This window comes from Limulus polyphemus, unplaced genomic scaffold (genome assembly GCF_000517525.1).
Source record: "Limulus polyphemus unplaced genomic scaffold, Limulus_polyphemus-2.1.2 Scaffold3070, whole genome shotgun sequence".
NCBI classification, from domain to species: Eukaryota; Metazoa; Arthropoda; class Merostomata; order Xiphosura; family Limulidae; genus Limulus; species Limulus polyphemus.
The window spans coordinates 85117-97538 of record NW_013668680.1 but is presented as its reverse complement, the minus strand read 5'-3'; the positions used below and the strand labels follow the sequence as shown (position 1 = coordinate 97538).

General features: G+C 35.8%; 1 protein-coding gene across 1 annotated transcript in view; it reads left to right on the top strand.

Moving 5' to 3' along the window:
- The window catches only part of LOC106468595 (alanine--tRNA ligase, cytoplasmic-like), a gene marked incomplete at its 5' end in the record, with an annotated part of 94166 nt that overhangs the window by 43736 nt on the left and 38008 nt on the right, over window positions 1-12422 (top strand). Inside the window, 2 exons of the mRNA XM_013929027.2 lie at window positions 8551-8688; window positions 9438-9578. Of these exons, the coding sequence (XP_013784481.2) occupies window positions 8551-8688; window positions 9438-9578 (279 nt within the window). The remainder of the gene's footprint in view (window positions 1-8550; window positions 8689-9437; window positions 9579-12422) is intronic.

The following is a 12422-nucleotide window of genomic DNA, read 5'->3' as shown; positions in this document are numbered from 1 at the left end:
GTTTGAAATTATGAACATTGCTCAACATCATGAAAATTAAACCTTATTTTCAATAAGCAATCCTGAAATATATTTGGGGGTGCTTAACTTTTTTCCAGGTGTATATTATCAGACTGGTTATTTTTTATCTCATCTCTCAGTCTTGGTCAGCTATCTCCCATCCTGCTCAACTATATAGAATAGGATGCCACAATATTACTCAACTCTCCTTCTCCCACTGCACAGATGGTTTTTCTCTTCTGGGAATGTGGGCATCACTCGAATCCTTCGTTCCCTTGTGAAAATAACACAAGTAATCCTTTTACTGATTTTAGGCAACCAGGGATTGTACACATCCATTTCCTGGTTTCCCAGTTTGAATTTTGGGCCTCCTTTGTCTTATCACCCTTCTGCCTTCCCACGTTCCATGGGTGATTCCAGTGGTAGCAGGTTCATTGTCTCAATCCAAACAGATTCTCCTAACAGAATAGATGTTGCATTGCAAGGTTCAGCTGGACTGCCTCTCATTTTGCAACTCTAATTGGTGGGTTGGCTTCTCATTGGATCACTCAACTACTGGGAATTTGATCTCCAGTACCTCATCTTTTGGCCTTAGCAATATATGTTTTCCTTCTGGACAGGATAGTATTACTACTCTAAACCTTCTCTTCACTTCATATGTTACCCAGGGTACAAAATATGATTTGTTTCAACCCATTGTCAGATCCTGTTGATTGCACCAGTTTGGCAGCTACACCCGGGTTTCTGCTTCTGCAGTCCCTTTTGGTATGTCCAACTCTTCCACTTCTTTTTAGGCTCTCTTTGTGGAGGTAGCCATGATTGGATATAGTGCACCTGGCTATCCAGAAGCTCAAGCTTCTAGCATAGAGGTTGTGCTGCCTTTCACATAGCATTGGGGTTTAATTTCTAAGGTTGACATGTATTTGTCTCAGTTTCTGCTTAGTCCAAAAGTCACTTTTCTCAAAGGTAATGACATGCATATCGGCAGTGTTATCAGTGGTGTCAGCCATAACTCATTTTTTGACTTGGCTCTTTGACAGAGGTTTTTGCATCTTCTACAGTTGTTTATGGTGGCCTTATCAACTACCATTTAATTATCACAACTACATATTTTTGAGGTTCTAGTATTCTCCAGATTCCTCATATCATTTTGGGTAATTGGTCCCATATGACCATTCCAGTTACCTAACAAATAAATTCAGGTTACATGTTCTTTCTCTACACCTGTTTGTGACCTGACTCCTATATGCCATGTATCCTCTTTACCTGCAGGTTTATTTTTGTGGCTATTAATCTACGGATGTCACCGGTCAGAGTGATTTGCTCTGTTTGTCGACAGACAACTTTCTCATTATTTCTATGTCCTGAGACCAGTTCTTCTTAAGAACCCAACAGTCTGTCAGACAGGAAAGGGGTTCAGTCGTTTTCTACGATTCATCTGCTCACATTTTCTCTCTATGTCCTGTCATGTCCAGTGAGGGTCTTGAAGGTTTTGTTGACTGTACTTGTTCCTTTAAAGATACTAGACAACACTTTATTCTGGGTATATTTTGTGAGTCACGTCTAATCAGATTTCCCTTTTCTATTTCCATATCAGCTCGGGCGAATTGCCTGCTGGAGATCACTATAAAGACTGGAATGTGGACCTCCTCCTTTATCTCACATTATTTGCCTGATCTAGCAGTCCATTCATCTGAGGGTTTTTGCCTAAACCCTGGACCTATCTTAACTATTTCTACTAGATTATGCTGAGGGGTGAGTATTTTTATTTTTACCTTTCAGGGTACGTTACCTTATCACAGGATCTCACTCTGTGGTGAGTGTTTCCCAGACAGGTGTACTTTTATCAAACCAATTCTGAACTAGCAACCACTATTTCACAATCATTACTACTGGTTGCAACAGGCTCTGTATAAATGAGGTGCTCCATAAGACCACCTAGGAGCTCACTAGGTGGTATTACCATACTGTACTGGACCACCATTTATGGACTGTCATGAGTAAAGCTAAAGGGGAACCTGCCGATAATTGGATTGAATAAATTGGTGTCTGTTTGCTTTTAAAAATTTAGGGAAATTGGTATAGCTATTGCACTGTTTTCTCCCCAATGCACATTACTCCACAGATTCTACTAGTAGAGCTAGAAAGTCCATACCACACCCAATTTCCAGTCACTGGGATGGTGGACAGAGGATTTTCACCCATAGTATTAACTCTTGATGAAGAGGGCATACCTGGGTCCCTGGATATTTTTTCTCAGATGTTGGTAAGAGCCGTGGCAGCCTACTCATAATACCAGTTTAGATTTAATGCTCAGCTATCCAGTTGGGGTGTGCATGGCCCTTCTTTTTGATCAGTATCAGTTCAGTATATTGTTCATGGAGGTCCACTATCTCCTCGTAATTTCAAATGCAGAGTGATCCCAACCTGTGTCCTTGGTTGAGCACGGTTGTTCCACATCCTTTCCATAATTCTGAAGGCAAGTGGAAGGCTCCTTGCCCACTTGGTTGGGGAGTGAGGATGAGTTCTGTTCCTTTGGTTGAGTAAGGCATACATGATTTTGTGATTCCAAGCTTGGGAAGTTGCCTTTCGAACTTTTTCAGGTACGGGAGAAGGTTTGTCCACTTTGGTGTTGCTTACTTTCTTTCATGATTCCAGTGGTTTGGAATGCATCACTCTATAGCTACAGGTTGGGCTCCAACCAAAAGTATATCTATTTATAATTTTGTGGTCCAATTGCCCTAGCCACAAACATGGGATATAGGGACCAAGACCCCTTAATTCCAGCAACGACTAGTGGAACCTCAGATATCTGGTTAGGGCTGACCTATAGTGATGATCACTCATGTACAATTCCACCCACGGTACAGGAACAGAATTCAGGGGAAAGAGCATACCTGTTCTGGATGTAGTGTGGTTCCCCTATTTGGGTACCACTCTTATCTTGGTGCACCCATGATCTATGCAGATGCTTTCTGTATGGATAATGCCCTCACTGGCCCCTCCACCTTCTCAGTGTTGGATTCTAGCTAAAGTATCAGTGGAGGTAAGTATGTTTTGGAAGTTAACATTTACCTGAATTGAAAATGTATTTCCAATAATACTTACCTCTGCTGACACTCTCCTGCTCTTCCTCCCCACTAAGAACCGGTGTTTGAGACTGTGATGGTATCAATCTCGAAAAAGTGATAAAATTATCTGAATGAGGTGCTTATATACAGTACCAGGATAGAGGGCACATTGATGTAGGTGGAGAGTATCACAAGACAATTATTGCCTAGGGCAATTGAGTAGGGTATAAAAGACTGGAGCAAGTAAGAAAAAGTCAGACTAATGCTTCAGTTTAGAAAAATGTTAACCTTTAGGATGCTACATGGAACCATGTTAAGTATGAAATACTACATTAAATTTGATTAAAATGTTACACTTTAGGATGGTTTCTATATTATGTGGAACCATCTTAAGTATGAAATACTATGTTAAACATAGATGTGCTGACTCATTTAGAGGCCCTATGTTTTGTTCTTATATGATAGCTATTTTCTGCGTATGTAGATTACATGATGAATATTGATACAATATTGACAATGATATGCATTTGATGCAATCCCAAAACATATTTACAAGGCCAAAATTAAATATTTTTTATTTATACTTCACATAAACACAACTTGACAAGTGATAATTATTGAAAAAATGAAAATAAATAGGTAAATTTATGTTAATAGAAGAAGGCTTAGCTCAGTTGAAGTGGCAGCAATACAATCTATCAGCTTTTCATAGTCTAGGTTATTTGTATGCTGATATTCAACATTTAGAGTAGTTGTTCCTGCGTGAGTGATGAACTGAGTCTGTTTTTAACTAATTTTAGTTTTGAAAAGGCACGCTCACAACAAACGCTTGTGATGCTGAAAGTAAGTATGTATTGATACACACAAAACAGATGGGCATAGGCTGGTGAACAAAGATTATATTTTCCAATTACAATGAAAGCGCAACTTAAACGTCCTCCACACAGTTTGTCCTTCATGCAAGGCTTTGCTTCTCTACTGTGTGTTGTAACCTCTTCTTCAAGTACATCGTTATCAAATTCCTCATCCAATTCAATGTGAATTGGAGCAGGTTCAAGCTGGAGTACATGATCATTGAGAGACTTCTTCAAAAGATTCTAACTGTGCACAAAACTTAGAAGTTCTTGTTGCAAATCACTTGATGTACTGAAGCCAAGAATTTCTGTGATTCCATTGAACTTCATTGTTTCAGTCAGAGCAGTCTCAGATAAAAAAAAGTGAAATTGAGTAGAATTGCTCGAAGAGAAGAGTATCACGTTCTGAGACTCATTGAGGTTGTGTCCAAGATGATGTTACAGACTAATGTCTCAGAATTTCTTCTCTGTTCACGATTTTCTATGGAAAATTTAAATTCTGAGGCAACTTTAATGTTTAAATCAGCAAGGTTTTCCTTCATACATTCTGCAAAAGTTTCTGTCCCGGATAATTGCGTTGATCAAATTTTGTGCTGCTTCAAGCGGATGTGCTGCTTGAGACAAATCAAGCCCAGCCATCTGAAGATACCAAGAAGCATGAATGTTATTTCAAAAATTCGAATGCATGTAAATGCCATGGCTATTTTTTGGAACTTGCACAGTTTCTTCAGAACGTTTTTCGCCTGATTTCCAATGCCAGCTTTAAAGGCTGTTGAAATGTGAATTGTTTGTAGCACTGAACTGACATCCGCAAATACTCCATTGCTTTTTGTGTTGCTGAATTTGGCAAATATTTTTATAAATGCCTCTGCATGACTTCCCCATCTTGTTTTGCTAATTCAAGTTAATCAATCGAATTTTTCCATTCCAAATGCTGATTTATATTTTTTAGTTAAAAGAGTATTAAGAGTAAGGGTGTGACAATTTTCGAGTTTTAAGTGAACATGTACATGGAGAAAGGGCGTAAGTGGAAATGCCTGTATTTTAAAATGAGGCCGAGAACTAGAAAGTTCAGCTAGCTAGGTCAGTGGCATAGAAAGTTATGTAAAGACATCGCCTAGCAATGAAGTAAGTGCACGAGCACCTGTGACAGGTTGATGGATTACTGACGCTAACTCGTTAGCACTAGGAAAGCTATGAAAAAGTCGTTAACAAGAGCGGTACTTTGATGCGATATCTCTTACAAGACACTGGTGTATTAGTACAAGTAGATAGACAACTGGTTAATTCAACATAACAGTAACCAGTTACTTGACAGTTTTGGTTATGATTTTGGGTTAGCCCTGGAATTCCCACAGATCGACCAATAAAGTGGCAGGACCACTTGCAGGTAGTTCTGGATACTAAGAAATACTAAGAAATTATGGTTTAACACTCCCTCTCTGAAACTGAAAAATGAGTTCAGTTAGTAGTTCAGAAGTTCTCCTAAGAAGTCCTCCAGTTTTCTGAGTGACCATGGCTATGAAAGTCTCAAACCTCTGCAAGTTTTCCAGCCCAGCTCTATTATAACTATAGTATTATGGGTTCTCTCTTAATAAGTTAATGTGAGTAATCTTAAAGGAATATTCATGTTTAACTAAGAGAAGTGTATCTATGTGTATTAATAGATAGTCTAGATTAACGGTATTTGAAAAGTGTATAACGAATAATGGACTTTTGATTTATGGTGAATGTTATTTGGAAATGATTAATAAATGTTGTTATAATTTTATCAATGTTGGTCTGGGACTCTGATTCTTTATCTAACCATAAATTACCTCAAGTTAGCGACTTGTGAGCTCCACTCGCCACTGCAAATCCTCCACTAAGTAAATTTGGTGTGACTGGCAGTATAATTGAATCTCCAACAATTAAGCCCTTGAGGGTGCTGCCCATTACATCTGCAACCCAAAAATCTTCCTCTCATTTCAGATGATCCATCAAAAGAAGAAAAAATGCAGTCCTTGATAAAAAGTCCAACCAGTGCTAGTTGTGTCTTGATGTTGTTGAAATAGTTCTGTGTAATGGAAAATAAAGACAGAATGCTTTCCATCGTCTCATGCAAAGTTGGATTGACATAACGTACAACTAGAATTCATTGCTCAATGGTGCAGATACCCTGCGTGTTGTCCCATTGAATTGAAAAGAAACAAGCTAATTTCATTTCATCAACAATTTGCTCCTGGACATGATCTGCAAGTGCCACAATGATCTTCTCAATATAGCAATTGCTCAGAAATGTAACATGTGATCCTCACCCTTGTGGCTCTTTTTCTCAATGTGTAGAGTCAGTGTTTCATCGTATTTGGCAAGGAGTTTAACTAGAGCCAGAAAATTGCCAAGACGACAGTTTTCATTGAGAATGTGGTGGGAGGATTCATTGGAATTACTGCAAAAAGCTGAGCCTTGTCTTGCAGCTATTTGACAATTTCTCTCTGAAACCTGGTCTTTATATAGTGAGATTTCTATTGTGCACTTGCTTGAAAAAGCCAGATAACTGAGGACCAATTCCTTGTGAACAACCATGCTTCCATGTTCCGCATTTCGTTGGCTATGTTTCCAGTCTTGACAACTGACAACAAAGTGATTGTTATGAGTTGTTGAGAATGTGAGGCACATGCTGAAATGTAAAATTTGCTCCATTTCATTGAATGCCAACCATTTGCACACTGTAGTTGATTTTTGGTTTGTTGCTGGCTTTACTGTGGGATCCTTTCGGGAATAATTGGAATGTGAGAATGGAATGTCTGAGTGAGGTTGCACAGGATGAAATCTCAAAAATGCTGCAATGTTTCCTGGTTTTGGTTTTGTAAAAAAATTTAATGATGTTTCACCTTCAACATTGCTAGCAACACTGGCATCCATGGAAACGTATATGTCAGAATCGTAGTGTCATCGAGTACGAAGTGGTCAGAATCTGTAACTGTTGATCTTCAGTCTCTTGTACCTTGCTATCTGAAGGTCTGCAGTCTTCAGTCAGCATTTGATCACACACTGGTTGTTATGGAGTCTTGATGGTAAAGGCATTGAGCTCATCATGCTGTGAGTTTATAAATTCTTTTTTCTTCCTGGATCATTTGGATGCATCGCTGTCAAACGATTGCCTCATTTCACATGTCCAAGTCCAACCTATAACAAGAAAAAAAATTATTCATATATATATATATATATCTAATAGTATTATTTTATAATATAAAGAGCAACCAACTAATAATAAGAATATTTTCTGATGAAATAATTCTAATCATTAGTTGTTGTTTTTTTATTTTTAACTTAATGGTTGGTTGGTTATATTTTCCATACCCTTAATGCGGCCCTGGGTCACAAATGCGCTGAAATTTGGGATCCATCAACATTTTGTGAGGCCCCTTGATGGCACAAACTCACAGACTGTTGGCTCGCCTCTGATGTTAAATTTGATTGAAGTGTTATACTTTAGGATGGCCATGTATGACATTTATGGAGGTTAAGTTAACCAGGTTGAATACACATCCTTGAAAGTCCTTACAATTGAGAATGGAATTTCAATCTTGAAAGTGCTTGAAAAGGGTCTTTTTTTTTTGCAAAATTACTTGAAAATATTATAATTGCAGAATATATATACATTTAACTTTAAAGCATGCTGCAGTGTTGAGCTCAATAAATAGTCTTTCTTTCCATTTAAGTATGCATTCATATGTTGAACAAATAATTAGGAATTTTATAAAATTTTGGTATAATTCAATTGATTTTTATGTAGGTTTTAGCTTCCAAAAAGTGCTTGAAATTGATCTGAGCAACTCAGTATGAACCATGTTTCATTGTATTTTATTGCAACAGTTTATACAGATCTTGTAGAGAAGTTAGCTTTGTTGCTTGTAGTAAAACTTCAGCTTCTTTGTACACAGGATCTAATTGAGAAAGCTGAAAGCGGAGGTTCATTATACATGTAACGTTCATGTTATTGTTCAGGTTACGATAAAACTAAAAGTTTATTATGCATGTAACGTTCATGTTGTTGTTGGGGTTATGATAAAATTAGATGTTTATTATGCATGTAACGTTCATTTTATTGTTGGGGTTATGATAAAATTAGATGTTTATTATGCACGTAACGTTCATGTTATTGTTGGGGTTATGATAAAATTGGAGGTTAATTATGCATGTAATGTTCATGTTATTGTTGGGGTCATGATAAAATTGGAGGTTAATTATGCATGTAATGTTCATGTTATTGTTGGGGTTATGATAAAACTAGAAGTTTATTATGCATGTAACGTTCATTTTATTGTTGGGGTTATGATAAAATTGGAGGTTAATTATGCATGTAATGCTCATGTTGTTGTTGGGGTTATGATAAAATTGGAGGTTAATTATGCATGTAATGCTCATGTTGATGTTGGGGTTATGATAAAATTGGAGGTTAATTTAATTTAATTAGGCATGTAACACTCATGTTATTATTGGGGTTATGATGCATGTTATTGTTGGTGTTATGAAGCTTCAAGGGGCAGTTTTTGCACTAGAAATGTTAATAACCAGTATAATTAGCAACTTTTAATGTTTTTCATTCTTTAGCTGAGGTGCACTTTATGTCTTTCTTCCAGAACCACCGTCTCGGGTGCATGAGACACCATACTGTGACACATCTCCTAAATGCTGCATTAAAACGCCTCTTGCCAAAAACAGTACAAAAGTCATCATATGTTGGACCATCATATTTACGATTTGAGTATAATGCCAAGGTAAAAGGATAGTTTCATCATATATTAACAGTTGTATCTTTAAAACGTTTGTTCTGCTTCTTGTGTTAATGGGAATATTTTCAGAGGTAAGTAAAAAAAAGATTTTATAAAAAATGGTAAGTATGTGTTATCTTAACGTGTTAAGCAGTTCACGTTTCCACACATTAAAAAGTGCATGTTTTTCTACACATGTGTTAAACACCAAATTTAACTCCTCACATGTTAAATATTATCCACGAATTTCTATATTTTATTCTATGTTTCAGTTTGTTTTATGTTTGGAGTCTTTGTAAAAATTGTTTACTGTCTCTGTAAAAGGTATTTACCATTGTATGTAGTAGGTAAAAAAGTGTTTATTGCTATGTTTACTGTCTTTACAGAAGGTGCACTCTAAATTTGTGTTTCTGTTCATCAGTGTTTCCTATTTCTGCAGTAAACTTGTACATAAAGTGTTATTAATATTTTTCATTTGCTATTTCTGTAGTCAGTAGATATACAAAATTATTACTGATTCTTAATCACTTTTTTTCTGTCAGTGAAAGATGTGTTTATAAAATATAACATCTACATAACTGTCACCTAGTAACTCATTTCTCACTAAAATAAGTAATACTTACTTAAGCGTGGTTAACTTTTTGTTACTTTTATTATGAATTATACGGAATTAAGTCGGAGATCACCCTTACTTTATATTAGGATATTAAATATTGACACTTACAGTTATTACACAAATATTGTGTCTATTTCAGAATGTGTTTCAAGTTGAAGAAGTTCAAAATATAGAAAATTTCCTTGCTCATATTATTCACTCTGACCTAAAGGTGGATCGTTCAACAGTGCCACTTTGCATAGCCCTGCAAGATGACAGTTTAACTACTTTGCAAGGCGAGGTAGGTTTTATGTATGTTAACAGTGAAATGATACACTTACTATTATAGCTCCATCTAATGTTGAGTTGGTCTATCTTTTACTGTGACAATATTTTGCAGAATATTGCAGATATTGTTTGATTAATAGAGAAATAGTCTGTAGTTGTCAACAGAGTGTTACGGAATAAAATGTGATTTCCAAAAGTATTCAGTAATATGGAGATCCAGTGATTGTATATAACAAGAAACATTCTTGAAAGTTATGGTACTTTCTTTAAAGTAATTTTGAACAATATGCTATATCTTGGAAGAATCATTGGAAACAGAATTATGAGGTGGACATAATTAGCAAAAACAATACTTGCTCACTTTTAAATTCCTTATTATATTAGACCAAACACTGGTTTCCATAATGTTATGACATAATTAAATATATTTTTGAATTTATCATAATGGGAGTAAAACAGTAAAAATTGTGCAACAAAAAAATCAATTCAAGGCTATTTCAGTTTGTTTGAAATTGCATCACAGTTTGACTTAAACATACCAGATGCACCTAAATTTGGAACATATCAAGAGGGTTAAAGGAACTAAGGATACTAACCTGCCACAAAAACATTCCACACATCATCACACCATCTCTAGAAGCTTGCACTTACATCAATATAGAGAAAAATGTGAATTGTTGCCCATAGTTGTATCCTAATTGTCATTAACATAGTGACATCATTCTCAGCTGTGATACAACATTTTTTGTATGTTACAGTTGAAGAGAATCCTGACCACTTTTAAAGGAATCAGTAAATTGGGACATTTTTTATAAGTGTCCAGTTTCATCTCCTTCAGTCCTCATCAGCAGTTCATGGCCCCAGTTTTCTTACTAGTGACAAAATATCATTCATTCCTCTATTAACAATTTGTGGCCCCAGTTTTCTTCCTAGTGACAAAATATCCTCCATTCCTCTATCAACAGTTTGATGTAGCCCCAGTTTTCTTTCTAGTGACAAAATGTCCTCCATTCCTCTGTCAACAGTTTGTGGCCTCAGTTTTCTTTCTTGTGACAAAATATCCTTCATTCCTCTATCAACAGTTTGTAGCCCCAGTTTTCTCTAATTTCACATCCTTCAGTCCTCATCAACATTTGGTGGCCCCAGTTTTTTTCCTAGTAGCAGATATATTCCCTTTCTATTGCTACTTTTATAAACTCTAATAAATAGACTTTGTCATCAAGCTTTATGCAGGCATGATGAAATGTTCTGGTATTGTATGCATGAATGGTCTTAATATAGTGACCAATAAGTGAACAACTTTGGTATTGACTTGATACTTTTTCCTTTAGAGCCCTGAACATGCTAGTGTAGTTATCACTATATATAATGAAGTCCATATAATATACATGATAATACAGCACTTATTTTTTTTTAATCCAGCAAGTAATTACCAGTGTCATTAAGGTGGTTAAAGTATTATTCACCAAGTATGGGCTGGAGTTAGTAATACATTATGATGCAGACAAATAACTTTTAGTACTAGATGAACAAAAGGTTTCGTGCATTTCTTAGCCAACATTTCATCAAGCACTGGATTTTCTGAAATGGCTTGCCTATAAATGAAAAGAAGATCAAAAGATTTGTAATTGTTGAAGGAAAAAAATTACACTTGTTATATAACGTTGTTTCAATAGTAAAAATTGAATTAATATTAATGAGATTTTAAGGTAAACCTCAGTATTGGTTTAAAAGGACAATGTGGTTATATGTCTTGCTATAAATATTTCTAGAACAGTGTTGTTTGTAAGTATTGTTAGAAGGACATTATTATAAGTATCCTTATAACAGTATTGCTTAAAACAGTATTTTTATAACAAGTTACAGCTTTTACGGTAAGTATGATTTATTTTTAGAAAAGGTACGCTGGTGTGATCATTTTCAAATATGTAAGTTGTAATGATAAATAAAATTTTAATATTTAATTTCTAAAAATGATAGTGGTTACTTATGCATGTACATGTCCATCTGCATTAACTGACAGATTATTTGTTGATGGCTAAACAGAAATAAAAAAGAATAAATACAAAAACTATGGAATATTTTATGCAAAATAGTTACATAATATTAGGAATGTGTTGGAAAATAACGATAAAAGACGTAGAGATGTGCGTGGGTATTTGTTATTTGTGGGATTGTTTGATTTTATTCAGAAAGCTTCTCTGATTTTTCTTCTGGTAATGTCAGGTTCGTGTTGTTACGACAGCGGAAGTCACGCAATGCTGGGAGCATGCACATTGGAGTTTCTCGAAGGATCATGAATTATCGAGGAACCCCGCGAATTTCCGAGTGTTTGCTAGACGCCCTCTTTTTTAGTATATTAGCCTGGCGAGAAAAACCAGCGAGATTGAAGAGAGAGATAGATAATTGAGTCAAGCGAACAGTAGACACCGTAAGTGTGTGAATTGCTGTGATTTATAGCATATGTTATCAAGGTTGTTAAGTTTAAAGTGATTGTGGAAATTCTGTGTATTACTAAAATTTGTATTGAGAAAGAATAAACTAGTCTTATTCAAGAAAGTACTTGTATCGCTGAAGTTTCTCGGAAAGAATTTTTACTCGAAATTATCAAACCAGCAGATACATAACAAATTGGTGTCAGAAGTGGGATGGAAAAAAAAAAGATGGAAGCAAGAAGTGGCAAATCAAACTACAACTTAGCAAATTTGATGGCAGCAATACAAGAACAGCAAAAGAAACAAGAAGAATGAGAAAATAAACAACAAAAGAACAAGAAGAGAGATTACAGCAGTTGTTGGAGGAAAAAGATAAGAAACAAGAAGAGAGATTACAGCAGTTGTTGGAGGGAAAAGAAAAG